General features: G+C 38.1%; 1 protein-coding gene and 1 long non-coding RNA gene across 2 annotated transcripts; one reads left to right on the plus strand and one right to left on the minus strand.

Moving 5' to 3' along the window:
- The first annotated feature begins 7,867 nt into the window (after positions 1 to 7,867).
- On the plus strand, positions 7,868 to 12,225 carry CALHM4 (calcium homeostasis modulator family member 4). Its single transcript, XM_036248480.1, has 2 exons — positions 7,868 to 8,425; positions 11,839 to 12,225. Exons 1-2 carry the CDS (start codon positions 7,868 to 7,870, stop codon positions 12,223 to 12,225), a joined length of 945 nt encoding a protein of 314 aa, XP_036104373.1.
- Positions 11,392 to 19,437, minus strand: LOC118621165. Its single transcript, XR_004957641.1, has 3 exons — positions 19,307 to 19,437; positions 15,221 to 15,305; positions 11,392 to 12,159 (listed from the first exon to the last, which is right to left on the minus strand). It is a non-coding gene; the product is annotated as an uncharacterized LOC118621165 (long non-coding RNA).
- Between the last annotated feature and the right edge of the window lie 124 nt (positions 19,438 to 19,561).

The raw sequence follows: 19,561 nt of genomic DNA on the forward strand, positions 1-19,561 counted from the left end.
AGTGCTTGATAGGTGAAGAATGGGATCTTCGATTTCTTTCCTTTGGCTTTGTTTTGTGTTTGCAAGTTCCTCCTTGCTTTGAGACACTAGTGCTTCTTGGGTACTCCACTGCTTTTGCTCTTTGCTGAACTAAGGCGACAATCGTAAACAGGACTGTGCGGTAGCCGTGTACTTGGCCACTGATAAGTACTGCTTCATTTGTGAGGATGAGTTGTAATCTAGAGGCATAAAAGCTGACAGTGGGAAGTCAGACCAGAAGCACCATCTGCTGAAAATTCTTTAGCCCAAGGGAGTTATGAGAGTGGTGTTTTGCTCTCATGCCAAGGCATTGTTTTAAAATCACAAACGAAACTTGCACAATCCAAGATAGATCTAAATGTTAGCATTGTTCAGTCTTTGTATTGATTGTTGTGTGAACTCAAGACAGGATTTCAGCAATCTGTAGACACTAAATCCTGGGTTCAGACTTAATCAACTCTGATGGGTATCACATTATCTCCCAAATAATGAGCATCACAGATCCCATCTTGTGTGATTAGAAAATTCAAATATATTTGGTAACTTTTTATCCATAACCAGCAATTTGAAGGAGTGATAGAATTTGGGTGTTGATATTTTCTAATAAAAGTATTGCTCAAAATGAGTGTTCTACAGTTGAATAATGTATGATTCTGGCAGAGAAAGCAAGCCCTTAGCTTTCTTTTGATAGTCCCTGAGATAGTGGTTATTGAAAGCTCTCTTTATTTATGCACAAATATAGATAAAGTTGAAACAAGAATCCCTCTCATCTTGACAACTGCAGGATGTGGAGGATCAAAACATTTTCAGAAATAGAAGCCTAAAACTCAATTTAAGAAAGTAGTTTCTTTCTTACTTCTTACAGCTTGAGTCAACTAGCCCTGTGTGTTCTGGAAAATTCTCGCTATAAAGTGACCGACTACTGACGACTTTGAAGAAGAGCGTGGTGTAGTTGAAAGAGCCGAGGAGGGTTTGGGAAGCTCAGCTGAGCTGCAGTTCCACCATTTACTGGCTGTGTGACTTGGGCAAGCCGTTTTATTGCTCTCCGGCTCAGTTTCCACATCTGCGAGTGGCAATAATAATGCCCACCTCACAGAATAATTGTTGAGTATCAAAGAGATAATGTATATATAAAGCACACTATAATGCACTATATAAACAATAATTACTAAAGATTATTCTTGAAGTTGAGTATATGGAATGGGATTCTACAATATTTAAGGTATTTCCATTAGGGCCAATGTTCTGTGACCCCATTCTGGGTTATAGGATGTGGGGGGCCTTTCAGTAGCAGTTTAATAGCACCTTATATTTATATAAACGTTACAGTTTACAACACAGTTTTCATTTTTTTAATCTCCTCTTAATTCAACTATAGCCTGTGTAGTCAGTACTGTAATCATGACTTTATAGATAGGAATATAAAAGTCAGAGAGGTTAAGAAATTTTTTCAATGTTAGCTCAATAGTAGGCAACAAAGAGGGATTTGGCTAAATTTGTTGACTCCAAATAAAAAAAAATTATTGCACACACTGTAATTATGTCACAAAAAATAATTTAGAGGTAGATTCACAAAAGCTATAAGGTATGGTGACAGCATGTTCCTGGGCCCCGTTTGGGGCAATTCTGGGTTCTGCATGGCAAATCCCTGAAAACAAACAAAAAACAGAGAAGTCCTGTGTACTTGGTGGGAGGAAAGAGATGGTATAGGAATCAATTTTATGAAACTCTAAAGGCTGTGGTATGGTGACATCAGGGCCACCACGAGAACTCAGGACAATGTGGGTACAATTGAGAGAGCCGGCTCTTCCTCCAGACTGACGGCAGCTGTCCCCTTTCCGCAGCCCTGCAGCCAGGACCACAGCGCCTAAGGAAGGGGTCCCTGCCAGGACGCGGTACAGTGCTAGGCGCTGGCTCCGGGGCTGTGAAACGCAGTTGTCTTCAGCTCTTATGATCTAAGTGAACCCTGGGTTCCCCAGGCTCCTTCATTTTATGTAAAAGCACCCTTCACTCAAATAGAAGAACGAATGGAGGTTGTTTCAAACACACAGATCAGCAGTTTTCAACCTTTTTCATCTCATGGCACATATAAACTAATTACTAAAAATCTGTGGCACTCCAAAAATATGTATTTTTTGCTGATCTGACCAAAAAAAAAGGTATAATTTTGATTCATTTACACTGGATGGCTATTGTTGTGTTGGCTGTTGTTATTTTTTAATTTGACGATCTAAGGGAAGAGGTCAGTGCCCTTGACGAAATAGTCAGGTGTTGCGTATTTTAAAAATTCTTGTGGTACACCTGTTGAAAATCAATAATGTCTGCCCTGGCAGCAAACTAGAAAGAAGAGTTATTTCAAAATAATGCAGTTTTTCCTCTTCTATTAAGAGTTTTTGCAGTGTCTAGGACTGAATTCAGAGTTGGGGTTGAAAATATGATGCATTTTTCAGTCTTGTCATTATCTGCAGTGCAGTGTTAGACAACCCAAGTAAATGGTGAACTGGGCCACTCCCCTATACTGGTCATTTGGGAGGTACCTGGGCGGCTGATTAGAAACTTGGGGAGAAGTTAAAAGAGGAGATCTACTAACCCATCAGCCGTATGATCACCATCTGAGATCACCCACAAACTCTTAGACAAGGTAAAGCCATGTCCATCTCCCATAACATCTTTTGAGGAGCTTATTGTTTTGCAATTTATTTTTCTATTTAAGGCTGCTTTTGGTGTTTATTTTACCTGAATTTCTTTACGTAAAATTTGTTTATTCGCTCGGCACCCTACCCCCCTGGGGTCAGCCCCACCTTCCAGGCCTGATTTCCCGTATCCATGTGCCATTGTGCACTCAGTGAATGGGCAGGTGGGTACCTGTTGAGGAACAGACCTTATATGTTGGATAGACAGGTGACAGAAAGCTGTCTTTAACATGGAGACCATTTGGCTATAAAGCCCAATCGAAAATTGATGACTCATAAAGGTAGTAATTCACAATCATTGACAAGTCACACACTGGTACTGCAAATGAAGACATTATTTCTTCCAACAGTAAACAACATAAGAAATTAAGAATTTGTCATCAATAAAGTCCTTTACAGCAAGACTTTGACACCTCAACAGTGACTTCTAATCAATGTTCCAACCTTTTCTATATAGTTTCTCGAAAGAATGGTCTACCATTTCCTTCTCTATGTCCTCATTCCCCACATACTCTATTAAACTGATTTTTTAAAATATAAAATTATAAACACAAGGAAGACATGGTACTTGCCACCAAGCTCTACTGAACAAGTTGCTCTATGTAATTCAGGCTTTTACACAATAAAGTAACACTGATACAGTTGAAATATCTTATTCTTTCCTCCTCAGTGGTCACCACTATCCAGAATTTGATATTTATTATTCCTATGCATATTTTTAAATCATATGTTATTAATCATAAAGAATATGCAATATTCTTTTATTTTAAAACTCTACATGTGTCTCATACTACACGTATCCTGTAGCTTGATTTTTTTCTTCAAAGTTACTTGTTAAGACTTATACATATCCATGGCTGTCAATCTAGTTAATTTATTTTCACAGCTCTATAGCAGATGTCAGTAAGCTTTTTCTGTGAAAGGCTGCATAGCCTACATTTTCTGTGAAGGGTTAGCTAGGCGTTGTGGCCATACAGACCCCGTCACAACCATTCAACACTGTGGCTGTGGTGGGAAAGCAGCCGTAGACATCTTGGGAACAGGCACGGCTATGTGCCAATAAATCTTTATTTATTTATAAACACTGAGATTTGAATCTTATGTAATTTTCACATCACAAACTTTTTTTTTTTTAATTTCTAATCGGTTTAAAATGTAAAACCTATTCTTAGGTCAAAAGTAATATAAAATAGGCAGTAAGTCAGTTTGGTCCCTGAACCATAGATTACAACCACTACTCTATAGCATTCTATTACCATGGTTTTTAAATCTGTTTCCTTGTTATTGGACATTAACGCCAAAATTTCCCTTGTGATTTTGTACATGATCAATGTCTTGGCAAATGATTTACTGGGAACTTATGAAAATGTTCATTCTCTGTTTTTAGGGTATAGGATACTACATGTATCTTAGAGCTTGCTAATATTGTTCTCCATATCTTCTATATCCTTTCTAATGTTCAACTGATCAATCATTTCTGATAAAAATATGTTTAAAAATTCTATGACTTTAAGAATTTCTCCTTATAATTTTATCAGTGTTTGTTTATATATTTCAGTTATTCAGTCACAGACATACAAGTTGACAAGTGTCATAATATCTCATAATGGATTGTTCCTTTTATTATGATGGAGTTGTCAATATTAGTTTTATTGGCAGTTTTTGCCTTTAGTTCAGTTTTGCCTTATATTAATACTGTTATTAGTAATATGTATGCCAATGCCTTTATTTTTCAAGCTTTGTGTATGGCCTAGTTTTAGGTGTGTTACTCAGAAGTACATGACTATTTTAAAATCACTCAACAGGTAAGTTTATTCCAGCTCTGGTGTGGTGGTTAACAACATGTTCCAGACCACCTGGGTCCTAATCCTGGTTTTTCCATTCATCTCTCTGTGACCCTGTGCTATTTCCTTAAGCTCTCTATACCTCAGTTTTTCATTTGTAAAAAAGCTGAGAATAATATTATCATAGGGTGATTGTGGGGACTAAATAAGATAAAATTCTTAGAATAGTGCCTGTCATGTAGTAAGCACTCAGTACTTATTAGCTATTTAACTTTTTCATGTGAAAATTGGTGTGCTTGGTCTCATTTCTACCATTATTCTGTGTTTTCTTTTCACCATCCTTTTCCCTTTGCTTATTATTTCTTTTTCTATCAATATTCTCTTTTTATTTTCTCTGTTTTGTGAGTGACCTATACACCGTATTTCTATTACTTAATAATTATACTTAAAATGTTACTGTTTAAGATATAATTGGTATACAATTTGAAGAGTTTTGGTCCCTGACACTGTCAGATCAATCAGTATAATTGACATTTCCATCATCCTGTTTTAACTGTGTTATCTTAGATTATTTGTCTATTTGGCATCCATTAATTACAGGGCCACACTAATAGCCCAAGTAATTTACTTCTCCCATGGCGATCCAGAGTCCATACTCTGAAGGACCTTCTTCTCTCTCATACAAGCCAATATTTCTCCTACTCTAAATCAACCCAGGTTGCAGTAGCAGACAAGTAGTGACAGCCCCTCTGCCCCAACGCCCACCAGAATTACTTAAACTAGCCAGTCCTAAGCTGCTTTCTCTGTCCTGTCTTGCCTTTCCCATGAAATACCAGTAAAAGCTCTGGCCTAGTCGTTCTGCTCCTCCTATCTGCCTCCTGACCAAGCCTGGTGCTTCTCCTTGGGCCTGGCATGCCTCTTTCTCTTGGAAATGTAAGTAATAAATTCTTCTTTCAGTGGTGCTGGCTCTCTGTGGCATCACTGAATCATTTCCATTAATTAAAATCCTGCTGGTACAAATTGATACAATGTCTGAAAATTTTCTCATGCCTCTTGGTAATCTCTTTCTTTTAATTTCTCTTGCCCTGTTACCTAGACAAGCATGGGTCTATTTTCTGTCAGTATAGATGAATTTACACTTTTTAGAATTTTATATAGTCACACATTATGTATTTCTTCACTTGAATTCTTTGATCCAGGAAATTATTTTTAATTCATTCTTATTGAATTCTATTTTGAATTCATTGTGTTGTTTCTGATTTGCATCTATTATAAATAAAACTGTTATGGACATTCGTGTACAAGTTTTCATGTGGACATACGCTTTCATTCTCTTGAGCAAATACCTAGGAGATAAATGCACGTGTTATGAAGTGGATGTAGAGTTAACTTTTCTGGTCAGCAGGCCGACACTCTAACTGCTGAGCCAAACCAGTCAGGGCTATAGAGTTAACTTTTAAAGAAATGGAAATTTTCCAATTTTATGTTCCCACCATCAGTATATGAGGGTTCCAGTTACTCTGCAATCCTCACCAGCATTTAATATGATCAATCATTTTAATTTTAACCATTTTAGTAGTGATATCTTATTATAACCATGTATTGCCTTAATTATATCTTTTAAATTAGAAAGTAGTTATTTCTACAGCTTATAATTAAAGAAACGTCTTAAGACCATCATGTTTGTACTCATCATTATTATTTTTTTTTAATTATTTATTTATTTTTTGTTACAGATATTTTACCTTTTTTACCCCATTGGCACTCCCCTCCCCACCCCTGCCCCGCCCTGTCCCCGGCTTAGTTGTCCAAGTCCATTGATCATGCATACATGCGTATAAGTTCTGTCTTATCATTATTTTTTAATCCATGTCTTTCCTCAGAGTTCATTTTCTCCTTGCTGAAAATACACTTTAACAATCCTCTTAATGAGGTTCTATGAGTGGTAAATTCCCTTGGTCTTATGTATCTTTATTTTGCTCTGTCTTGAATGATGGTTTAGCTGGTACTAAGTTACTCTGAAGATACTGTCTTCTGATCTCTATTGTTACTGATGAGAAGCCTCCTGTTAGTTTATTGTCATTCTTTTATAGCTTCTGTATCTCTTTTTCTGGTAGCTTTTAAGAATATCCTTTTATTTTTCACACTGCAGTTTTATTATTATGTGTCTCTATGTGGATTTATCTTTGTACTGTTCATAACATCTAATATCGCTCTGATGTGAGAACTTTGATTCTGCAAAATTCTCACTCATTGCTCTTCAAATATTGCTTCTCTGCCTATCCCTTCATATTTTTCTTCTGGAACTCTTATTTAGCAGATCTTGAAGTTGCTTAATTGTCTTCTATTTCCTTTAATTGGTTTTTAAAATATTTTATTTGTCTTTTTGTATTGGGCTTTGGGTGAATTCCTCAACATTATGTTTTAATTCACTGATTATGTATTTAATCATGTTCAGTTGAGAGTTTCTTTGAAACAGAAATTTATATCTTAATCACTTTTTATAAGCCCAACCAAGCCTAGTTCAGTGCCTTTTATGTAGAAGTATACAAAAAAATATTTGCTGATTAAGCAAACATAGAAAACACCTTACATATGTGATCATTTTATTTCTTCTTTATATATATGTAACTTTATAAATATATGTAACTTTATTCATACCCTGATGTCACATTTTTATAGAACAAAAAAGATATCATATTAACAAATTTGCAACTAAATGTATAAAGCAACATACTATTATATTAGATCCTGTCGATCCAAATAGATTTTTATGCCAAGTGAGACCGCTTTTGTTGTGATTCGGCTTTAGGAGTACCCAGGCCTTGTTCTTCTCTTTTTGGGAAAGCTTTTGGGACCTTCTTGCAGAACTCTTGGGTTATGGATACTCCAGACAGCTCTGAATTTTGGATCACTTTAGTTTTTGATAGCTTCCATTATTCTTTATGCCATAATTTTATGGTAACCAAATCCCGGACTAGCACAAAAGTAAGAACGTCCTCTGTTTTGCTCCCAGTGCTCTATTGCTGGTGCTGAGCATTCTGTGCCCCACAAAGCAGCATGGAATGTCGGCAGCAGTCTGCTTGGCAAGCAAGCCATCCTCTCTTCGGTGGGAAGATACACTGGGAATTTTCCCTGTCAGTCATACCAGATGAACCTCTCTTTCAACATCTTTCAGCTGTGATGTGAAGTGCATTTATTAGGTCAGGACTCCCAAGGTGCACAAGATGCTAGAATCTTTTCAACATGTAAGGATGTTGGGTCAACTGACACAACCAGTTAAACCAGTAAGATCCCATAAAATGGTTGTAGCTGGAGAGGTCTAATGATCAGAAAGGGCTTCAAGCTGATTTGTGGAAGGGTTTCACAATGATGGGCTCAACTCTCAACAATATTGGGTCTTCTCTGCAGAGAAGTGGAACATTGATCAATTTTTTAATTGCTGGTTTGACTATTTGTGGGCAACAACTGTTCTCCTCTTTCACATTCAGATGTCCCTGTCAGGTTGGGAAAAATTTCTCTTATGGTTCTGCTTTCCTAGTCATTCCTGCCTTGATCCTTCTGGTTGCTGGTTATGCTCTGAGAAGCCAAATGTGGAGAATTTCAAGTGACTGCTGCTGCAACTGTGTCCCTCCATACCAGAGAGTCAGCCCCCTGGAGCAGAAGCTGGCTTGCCTTCGGTTCTTCAGCATCACCGGGAGGGCTCTCATTGCTCCATTGACGTGGCTGGTGGTGACCCTGATGACAGGCACCTACTATCAATGTGCAGCAAGTGAATTTGCATCTGTGGACCATTACTCGGCGTTTGACAACATCAGTGCCAACAAGCGGGAAGAGATCGTAGCTGGTTTTCCATGCTGCAAATCAGCTCCATCTGACATGATCCCGGTAAGAGATGAAGTAGCTCTTCAGCACAGATACCAGTCACAAGTAAGTTTTTTATTTTTTTTAAATCCTCTTCCACATGAACTACAGGCACTGGGGACATTTCACATTCCTGCTACTTCTCATATTGTCTGATTATAGAACACAAACTCGATGCCATTCATCAAAGTGATTTCTACCAAGCAGCTATATAGATAGAGTTAGGATATTGGGCTTTGGCATCACAGACCTGGGTTTAAGTCTTGCTTTGCTGTTTATTTACCTGCAAAACCTTAAGCAAGTCATGTAACTTATCCATGCTTTACTTTTCTTAGATGTAAAATGAGGATATTGATGGGATCTACTGTGTAGGATGGTATGAGGAAAAAATCAGCTATCTAAAGTGCTCAATACTGTGTCCAGAATCTATATCTACAAAAATAATGTATTTCAGATGTGGCTATTAAAATTATTATTACCATATAACTAAATTTCATCTCATTACATATATATTCTTAAATAGTCTTATAAATTAAATATCATCCAAAATTACAGGAAGCTTAAATATAATTAAAATAAACACCTATGATAGTTCTAAATTTAGTGTCCTTAGACAGGTCTGTGTGAGGAGCAGGATGAGGGAGGTGGGTGGAAGGCTTGAACCTAATGCACTGTGAGTTAAATATAAAAAGTGTAAAAGTGCAGTTCAGCAGAGAATCATTGTCTTTCGTCAGCTTCTCCAAGGAATTTAGGGAAAAAGACAAATTTTCAAACCACTGCAATGGAGTAAAAATATTATTTTTAAACTACTTATTGCAAAGACATTTTTGACCCATCACTTTTCAGTTATTAAAATTTAGAAGTGATCATAGTATTTAGTTGAAAAAATACTATCAACACACAGAATACAGCAGTGTTGCATATGGTCCAGTTTAAGCAAAATTAGAAATCCCATTAAGATAGGCTTTGTCTCAACCTTTTTATACTAGCCTTAAATCTTGGGTAGAGGAGGTATGTGAATATAGGTGAAAAGTCAAATAATCAATGGGGAAATTTTAACTTTAAAAAATTTCCTTGCTTGAGGAAAACTAAGATGTAACATGCAATGGTACCATTTTCTTATGGTTAAAATAACATGTCTTATTTAATGATACACAGACTTCTGTGAAAAGATGGTTTTACAGTTCTGAGTGCCCTCAGCCAGTGGACTTTTTTGATTTAGTGACAAAATAAAAAATATATTTAATTGATATTTATAACACATATCAATATTTAATATTTATTGAGATGCTCATCATATACTATATATTTCATATCTTAACTCCAATGTTCCTAATCTTAAGAGACAGGTATAATTAACCCCATTTTACATATGAGGAAACCAAAGAGTTTTCTGTAACTTTCATAAGCTCATAGAGCTAATAAATGTCACTTGAGATATTCAAAGATCATGCTGTTTCTATTTACCAGGCTGCCTTTTGCAGCTACCTTGAACATCAATCTCATTTGAGAAATATACACTGTTGTTCAGTTGAACTATTCTGAGTTGACCACAGGATCAAATTCAAATCCCTTTTCTACTCATACCTCATTCTATAGTATCTTCCTGCCCTTTGTTTCACTGTTTCAATCTACTTTCTACACCCAGGCCAAAATTATTTTTCTAAATGCAAATTGTAAGGACCTTGCCCTCTTTTGTCCACATAATGTCCTTTAATGATTTCCTACCAGCCTATGTACGAATAGAAATTCTAAGTATGGCAGACTAGGCCTTCGGGATCTGCACCCTGACCATTTTCCCATGTCTCCTAGGAGCTTGTGAATCCAGACTTCTTGAGGTTTTCCCAACTCTTTTTGCTCTCATTTTTCTGTCTTATTCCCTTTTTGGAACACTCCTCCACTTCTTACATCTGTTGAACTCCTCTTTAATAATTTAAGTGTGAGCATCACCTCCTCTGAGAAGTGTTCCTTGATACTCTTCTCCTTTAAACAGGTTTATTTCTCTTCCATTGTGCTTCCTCGGTTCCTGTGTTTACACATATCAAAAATTATCATATTTTACCATATTTCTTGGCTTGCTCTTTTGTCTCACTCTTTAGGCTTAATGACTGTGGAAAGAATGAACGTATCTTAAATTATTCACATCTGAGTTTCCAAAACCAAGTACCATTGCACAGCACATGGTGGAGGTCAACCTGGAGCTCAATAAGTGTTAGTTGGACAATTAATGGGCATCCGAGATGGCCTTTCCTCCACCTTGCCTCTATTAAGTTTAATTGTGATGAGTATCCCTTTGCAGGTTTCAGCCTCCACAGAGGGCAGCTATCCTGGTGTGCACACACCGGTAATTCCAGGTCTGTTGGTGAATAACAAATTGTGAAAGAGACCTTCACCTCCCAGACTGGGGCTGCCTACTGCTGGCTTCCCTACATGTGTGAAACTTGTGTCTCTCACTTTACATAACAATCACTGAATATTGAAAAGAAGAATGAAAAGGAATTTTAAAAAGATTCTAAGAGTAGAAAACAACCATTCACATCACTCTTTAAAGGTAGAAACTAAATAGTTGCAAATAAAATCTAGTTCATTTTCCTTTCAGAGTATATTTTAAAAACAAGCCATAAAACTAGTCAGCAAATGATAATTTAAAGGGAGAGGGGAAATGAAAACAATAAAGTGTTGTACATTTAGAGACATAAGAGTCTACTCACTGAATTTCTTCTTTGGTCATAAAAAAATAAAAGAAAAGAGCAACTCAAGATAAAATTTTTTTTAATGTTTTTTCTTTATTAATTTTAGAGAGAGAGGAGGGAGAGGGAGAGAGAGATGGAAACATCGATGAGCGAGAACATCGATTGGCCACCTCCTGCATGTCCCCCACTGGGGATTTGGCCCAACCTGGGCTGATGCCCTGACTGGGAATCGAACCAGTGACATCTTGGTGCATCCGTCAATGCTCAACCACTGAGCCACACCAGCCAGGCGTCAGGAAGAAATATTAATGAATACTTGTTGACACCTCATTGAAGACACCTTAGGAGGCTACCATTATTATCTATCATATCATTTTCATCACCATCATTATCAAATACTTATTTAGCCCCTAGAGAATGCATGGGCCTCTACCTGATGGTCGAAAGTAAAGATGAACTAAAAACCAAGAACATGTTTTATGTACCTTTATGCAAAGGTAAGTGGTGGGTTATAGCATCTGCTGTTTCAAGGGCAATACTTAAAATCCATTCCAAGTTAACTCCTTTGTAATTCATAAACAAAGCTGAAATGGTTGGGCCTATACTTTCATCACATCCATATTCATATCAAACGATCAGCACCTTGTTAGTATGTTAAAAACTAGAAAAACAAATATCTTGCCCACAGTATGGTTCTCAGTTTTATAGGAATTCCTTCTACATGGAGGTTTCTTAATATTCGATGCATTGATGTTTTCTGTTTTCCTTTTAAACAATCACACGAAGATGCTGGGCTGGATTTTAATCACCTTGGCAGCTATCGCTACCCTCGTCTCCCGCTGTTTGGTGAGATGCTGCTCTCCCCTCACACCTCTGCAGCACTGCTACTGGACCAACCACCTCCGCAACGAGAGGGAGCTCTTTGAACAAGCTGCAGAGCAGCACTCGCGCCACCTCATCATGCAGCGCATAAAGAAAATATTTGGCTTCATTCCTGGAAGTGAAGACGTCAAACACATCCGTATTCCTTCATGTCAGGACTGGAAAGATATTTCAGCACCCAGTCTTCTCTGCATGGGTGATGACTTGAAAGGTCACTATAGCTTCCTTGGAGAGCAGGTGGATGAAGTTAATGAGGAAAGCAAATCAGAAGGCATTGAATTAAAACCTTGATTATAGCACCTTTTGCAATTCAGGTTGCTTAACACGTACTTCATTCTTATGATGATGGAATTTCAGTATAATTTCTTTATCTTTTTCTCTCTCTTCTAATATGTTTACAGTCCAAAATACTATTTCTAAAATCAATTTGTCTGATAATTGTGCCAATCTCTGTTTTTGAAATTCCATTGATGGTCTGGTAATGCCTATATTGGTCTTATTAAAACAATATGGAACCCTGGCCGGTTTGGCTCAGCGGTTGGAGCGTCGGCCTGTGGTACAGAGACGCGGGTTCGGTTCCCGCTAAGGGCATGTACCTCAGTTGCAGTTTGTCCCCGGCCCTGGTTGGTCGTGCGGGTGGCAGCCACTCGATGTGTCCCTTCACGTCGATGTTTCTCTCTCTCTCTCTTCCTCTTTCTCTCTCCTGCTCTATCTGAACAAAAAATGGAAAAATGTCCTCAGGTGAGGGAAAAAAAAAAACAAACACAATATGGAGCCCTGGCCAGTTTGGCTCAGTGGTTAAAGTGTTGACCCTCGGACCAGAGGGTCTTGGATTTGATTCCTGGTCAAGGACATGTACCTGGGTTACAGGTACAATCCTTGGCCCCAGTGGGGGTTGTGTGGAAAGCAACCAATCCATGTGTATCTCTCATATCAATGTTTCTCTCTCTCTCTCTCTCTTCCTCCTTCCCTCCACTCTAGCTAAATATCAATGGAAAAATATCCTCAGCTGAGGATTAATAATAATAATAAATAATAAATCAATATGGAATTTGGAGTCATATCAACATTTGAATCTTGGTTCTGCTATTTAGTAGTAGTGAAAAAATCACTATTTTTGAGTGCCATTTTGTTGTCTGCACATAGTAGCTACCTCACAGAACTTCTGTGAAGATTGAATTTGGTAATATAAGCAAAGTGCACAGCACAGTGCCTTTCATAAAATAAGTGTTAATAAATGTTGCCTTCTCCCTTCTCTTTGCATTCCATGTCTTGTATCACTATTTTCTGTCTCCAATTTCTGGTTTTCTCTTTATTTTCTTCCTCCCTCCCTCCCTCCCTCCCTCCCTCCCTCTTTCTTTCTTTTCTTTCTCTCTAGATGGAGAAACTTTTTACTACTTCTTTCTCCAAGCTTATATATCTGACCTTTTGGAAAATCAAGATACACTGGTGACATGTAAGGAAGAAGCCCATTGAAGAAGGTCTTGAGTCATCCTGCCATAACCAGGGAAGGATGATGCATTATTGTACCATCACTATCATAAACGTTGTTTGTAGCACCTTCATCCTGGGAGCATTTTTATAGCTATGACATAAAGCTTCCCTACTGTGTTCCACTACAGAGACATTATCTGTGCTTTTTCATTATCAAATTGCACCTTTTGCACTCAAAATACATTTGAGGAAGCAAGACTGTAACCTACATTTGCATATTCATTATTTAGAACTCCAAAAGGGGAGACCTGCCTGACTTTTCTGTATGACTTTGCACTTGTAATATTTGACAGTTTTCTAATTTATCTTGATTATTTCTGACACATGGAATGTCTTGTGCCTGATTTTTGCCACCTTCACATAAGCAATTGGTTCACTGGCATAAATAAACAAAATGAGGTTTTTTATTTATTTACTTTTAACCAAAATAATGTCTGCTAACTGACAACAGACCAAATGCCAATAGTCAAGTTGACTTTCAAGATTCATTTTTTTTTTTTAATCCTCACCCAAGGACATTTTTCCATTTTTTGTTCAGATAGAATGGGAGGGGGGAGGGGGGAGAGAGAGAGAGAGAGAAACATCAACGTGAAAGGGACACATCGAGTGGCTGCCACCCGCACGACCAACCAGGGCCGGGGACAAACTGCAACCGAGGTACATGCCCTTAGCGGGAACCGAACCCAGGTCTCTCTGGACCGCAGGCCGACGCTCTAACTGCTGAGCCAAACCGGCCAGGGCTCAAGATTCACTTTCAAAGAGACCTGACTATTTGACTATCCAACAATCAGTTACTTGGTAATTTAATTTTATACAATTATGGAAGAAATAAATTTTAAGGAAACCATTTTTTTTAAACCAATAAGAAATGCATAGTGTAGCACTTTGCTGGGACAGGAGACCTGTCCCTCCATCCCCATTACTTATTGAGCAACTCAGTCTTTGTAAGACTCAATTTTTTCATCTCTAAAATAGGGGTAATGAGACCTTACCTGCCGGAGGGCAAGGAATAAACAGATACACTCTTGGGGTCCCTCCTACGTCTAATAAGATTTTTATGTTTATGTTTACATGTATACAGGTCAATATGTATGCAATCTTCTAGAATGGTAGTAAGCCCAGGTTGTTTCTACTGGAAGGAAAATATTCTTGAATTTGATTCTGAGCTTTCTCTAAAGATATTTGTTGGCATTCCACTTAAAAAAAAAATCTTTATTGTTGAAAGTATTACATATGTCCCCCCGTTGGCACTCCACTTTTGAAAGAATCTTAATGTACTGATCTTTTCCAAGTGGCCAAGGAAAGTTATTCCACTTTGTCATCTAACTCTATGCATAGTACTTATGACATGACAAGAGGGATCTTTAAAAAACAGAACTATGGAAGGTAACTAGGGTCCTTGCTCCGCTCTAACATAAATGAGCCATATAAATATAGGTCACATACACTTTGTTCTCTACTGTCTGCTCCAGCTCTAAAATTCAATGGATCCATTTATCTGAAAATTTTTGAAATTCCTCTATATTGAGACACACTAGTTAAATTAACACTTTACATTATGCTCAGAATTATTTTGTTAGTTTTCAGGGACTATACCACAGTAAATACTCTTCAGTAAGATTTTCAGTTAACAGCAAAATCTAAGTGTATGAAGTTAAAGTATTATATCATCAGAAAGAAGAGTTATTTATATACTAATACTAGAAAGCTCTTTCTACTAGATTCTGGAAGCCCTTTCTACAGAACACTCTTTCAGAATATGAAACACACAATATATGTTTGAACCACTTACTCATGATCTTCCATTATAGCTTTGTAGCAAAGAACTGTAAGTATTCTTTGGCTCCACCGCATGGCTTCATCAGATTTTCTACTATCTGTGAATATCAAAGGATGGTACACATTCTTGCGATGTCATCGTATATATCCATTTTAAATTACACAAATTCCCTAACAGACTCATAGACACAGAGATCAGACTATGGTTACCTGGCGAGGGGAAGGGGGTTTGGATGCTTGGTGAAAAGGTGAAGGGATTAAGTAATGCAAATTGATAGTCACAAAATAGTCACAGGGATGTAAAGTGCAGCATAGGGAATATAGTGAATAATATTGTAATAACTATGTATGGTGCTAGGTGGGTACTGGAAATATCAGAGGGACCACTTTGTAAAGTATATTATTGTTTAACCACTATGCTCCATCTAAAACTAAAACAAAATAATATTGAATGTAAAATGTAATTGAAAAATAAAAAATAAATCCGGTCTTTTTGTGTGTGTGTCCAGAGTATTCTTTTGTTCTACAGCCAGTTAGACAATTTTTTCCATTAAAAACATTTTTATTTCTTCCTCTTCAAGCTTAATGGATGTAATTTTATGTAATTAAAACATATAATTAAAATTAATTAAGTACTAATGCTACCTTATATTTTGTTACCAAATGCTGTTGACTACATCAAATGCTTTGGCTTGGCATACATACAGACCTGCTCATTTCTTAACTTCAAGTTTGTCTATTCCCACCCCTCCTACCTCCCACCCCCACCACAATTTAAGTTACCTCCTTTCAGGAGACAAATACAATCCAGTGTTTAGATATGTTTTACTCAGCTTTCTGTTTTCAAATTTCAGAATCATACTTATACTCATCAGCTTGTCTCCTTTCTGTTCTCAATCTCTAATTCCATTTTTAAAAAATTCTAATTGTAATAAGAAACAACAAAGTGACTTTACAAATGTTTTCTTGCACTCTGTTTTTAGCACAAAAGGAAATCACATTTACCTTAAAACTTTGAAAGATCATGTCCAACCAAAAGCCTTCCAACTAAAAGACTAGGTAGCTATTTGTTACCACAAAATATAAAGTATAGAGATGCAATTTTAGCTTCTAAATAAGGCTACCAAGCCCTGGACAGTTTTGTTCAGCGGTTAGAGCATCGGCCCACAGACTAGAGTCCCGGGTTCAGTTCCTCCTAAGGGCACATACCTCGGTTGCAGTTTGTCCCCAGCCCCAGTTGGGGTCATGTGGGTGGCAACCACTTGATGTGTCTCTCTCACATCGATGTTTCTCTTTCTCTCTTCCTCCCTCTCTCCCTCCCACTCTATCTGAAAATAAATGCAAAAATGTCCTCGGGTGAGGATAAAAAAATTTTTTTTTAAATAAGGCTACCAATATTTAGCTCTGGTCACAAAACAGCAGGCCATCCTCGGACTAGATAGCTACACAACTGGCTACTTGAGCTATGGGGCACAAATATTTAACTGTGACACCTGGACCAAAGAACAATGGACAGTATTTCCAGACATACAAATTACATTAGTCTTCACTTGAACTGTTTTTCTGTACTAACCACCAAGTACAATTAACCTTCTCTAATCTCAGTACACCCAAATTTCAGTAAGAAATGGGCTTCAAGGGTTGTGTCCTCTGCTGTCCCCCAATGGTCCAGACAGGTGACTGCACCCACCTGTAGTAGTGATGGTAGTAGTAGTAGTGAATATAATATGGTATTTACTATATGCCAGTTAATTTAAAATATCCCATTTACTGCTTATAACAAACTGGTAGACAGATTCACATATTATAAAATGAATTTCTGAAATGACATTAGATAATATAGAAAATGTGAAGGAATTTTGTACAATTACATACTGTTCTTGCAAAACTATAAGAGAATAAATTTACAATGTTTTAAACCACTAAATTTGCAGTAATTTGTTAGGATGGCAATAGGAAATGAACACATACCAACACACTTCAGGAGTTTATGAACCCACAGACCTGTCATGAATGACACCCTGTAGATTAAAACCTCTGTAGATTAAAATTATGTTGAAAACATAATTTCTAGGGCAAGCATTCTACGATTCTATATGTACCTGATTCTATATGTACCGATGCTTTGCACATAAGGGTGGCAACCAATATGTATCTCTCTCACATGGATGTTTCTTTCTCTTTCTCTCTCTCTCACTCCCTTCCTTCCTCCCTTTCTAATCAATAACAAAGAATAAGTTAATGATGCCCATGCAGGTATGACAAAGATCTGGGGTGTGTTCTCAATTACACTTGCACTGAAGCTCTTTTGGGGAATTATCTCCAGTATTAAATAACAGGAAAACAACAAACCAACACTCTTAAGCATTATGAAATATGAAGGCTTTTCAGCATATATTTAACAGGTTTAAAAAGGATGTTTTACCAAAAACCTATTAATAAAATAGTTAAGCAAATAAAGTGGCACTGTTTCCTAGATTAAAACTTACAGCCAATATTAACATCCATTTTCTAATATAAACCTTAAATCGGATGCTTTGTTGCATCTATTTTGATTGGTTATTATCAACTAGAAAAACTTTAATTTTTGCTTTTTTATTTTATTTGAAGGTGTTAGCTTCCTTGCTAAACTCATTGTTATTCTCACCTGTCACTTTGGTCAAAAGACATCTTTCCAGTTTCTTCTAACCAAAAACCATTCTTGACTCCTCTTTTTCTTACAACCCACATCAAATCTTGACAGCTCTACTTTCCAAATACATCCCGAATTTGATCACTCTTAACCACCTTCACACGTACAGCTCTGGTCCAAGTCATCACTGACTTTTGCTTACATTATTACCATAGCCTCCTAATTGGTCTCCACACTTTCAGTTTTTGTCCCCCTTATGTATAGTTACACTTAGTAGCTAAAGTAATGTAGTCAGATTGTCACTCTTTCAGCTAAACCCTCTAATGACCCGACTTAACTTGCAATCCCCCACCCTCACCCAGTTCACTGTGTACCAGCCACACAGGAGGCTTCCAAAATACCAACTGGGCTCTCAGCTTAGGAACTTGGCATTGTTCCCTCTGCCCAGAAGCTCTTTACCTGATAGCAAAGCCTTAGTTTCTCTGAACTGACCATATACAGGAAAATAAGCTACTTCGTGTATTTTATTTGATTCTCATCTTCAGAAGAGTTCCTGCTTTTTTTCCTGAAATTTTAAAAGAGTATCCTAATCAACTCTTAATATTTTAAGACACAGGATCAGTACCAAAGTGTATCTGAATATGTTTAATGTATTCCTCTGCTATAAGTAAGCAATACTTCCCGACAGATCAAGATGCCTTCTTAGAAGTCCATGAGACATGATCATTTTAGAATGATGGAAGAGAAAACTTCACAGCCTCATCATTAGGGACCTTCTTAAAAATCGTTCCCCCCACTACACAGGTGAAACCAGCTTTAATACAGAAAACAAAACACAGGAAAATATTAAAAAGTGAAAATTCTCCTAATGTATTTTCTTACATTTCCCACTTTTTTTTTACTTAACATAACACGTTCCTTTATCATCATATAGTTCCTTAGTATTCTTCTCATAAAAGTAACATGTTTTATTTAGCCATTTGCTTAGCTTTTGCCATTATGATTCTTTGGGGGAAAAAAGAAACTGATGCGACGAACTGAAGAGATGACAGATGTATACAGTATAAGTATATTGCTCGGTTTTATTCTCCCAGGTCAAGGGTTCGGAACATTTTTCGGAGTACCGATTCTCCCACAGTGCTCATCAAAACGGCTATGAAATCCGCACGCTCCTCAATTTGCAGAAATGCGCAATCACAGACATCTCTAACTCCGGGTCCAGCCGCGTTCATTTCACAGATTTAAAAGCGAATCCAAGGAATCTGAGTGTGGAGCCCAGATCTCCGGACTCGCGGTCTCGTCTCCCCGACTCCCTCGGAGCAGCCTTCGGGAGCTGGGCCGACCCTTCCGGGCGCGGGACCCACAGCGGGGCGCCGGCCCCCGGCCCCCCGGCTCTGCCCTGCCCGCGGCCTCCCGCCCTCCCGCGCGATGCCACGGGCCTTGGAGGTCGGAGAAGCGTAGACACACCTGGACCTCACCATCAACCACACTTAGCGCGCGTCGGTCCGTCCCCTTGGGCCACCGGGTCGCACACCGGAAGCGACGGGTTCGCGGACTCCCCGCCGCGAGTTCCCACCTGCGACTCCCTCCGGCTCCGGAGCCCGAGGCCGACCTGCAGCCCTGACTCATCGAGCGCGGATGCGGCGCTGAGGGGCTTCTCAGGCTGGGCCCTGCAAGGCCCAGGACCCGGCCCTAGGTGTCTGTGACGAATGCCAGGCCGGG

This window comes from Molossus molossus, unplaced genomic scaffold (assembly GCF_014108415.1).
Source record: "Molossus molossus isolate mMolMol1 unplaced genomic scaffold, mMolMol1.p scaffold_m16_p_8, whole genome shotgun sequence".
Taxonomy (NCBI): domain Eukaryota; kingdom Metazoa; phylum Chordata; class Mammalia; order Chiroptera; family Molossidae; genus Molossus; species Molossus molossus.

Bases quoted from the DNA above. Each gene is read 5' to 3' on its own strand.
- CALHM4 (XM_036248480.1), top strand. From the start codon at position 7,868: ATGGGCTCAACTCTCAACAATATTGGGTCTTCTCTGCAGAGAAGTGGA. The intron at 8,426-11,838 runs GTAAGTTTTTTA...AATCACACGAAG, and splicing joins AGCACAGATACCAGTCACAA to ATGCTGGGCTGGATTTTAAT.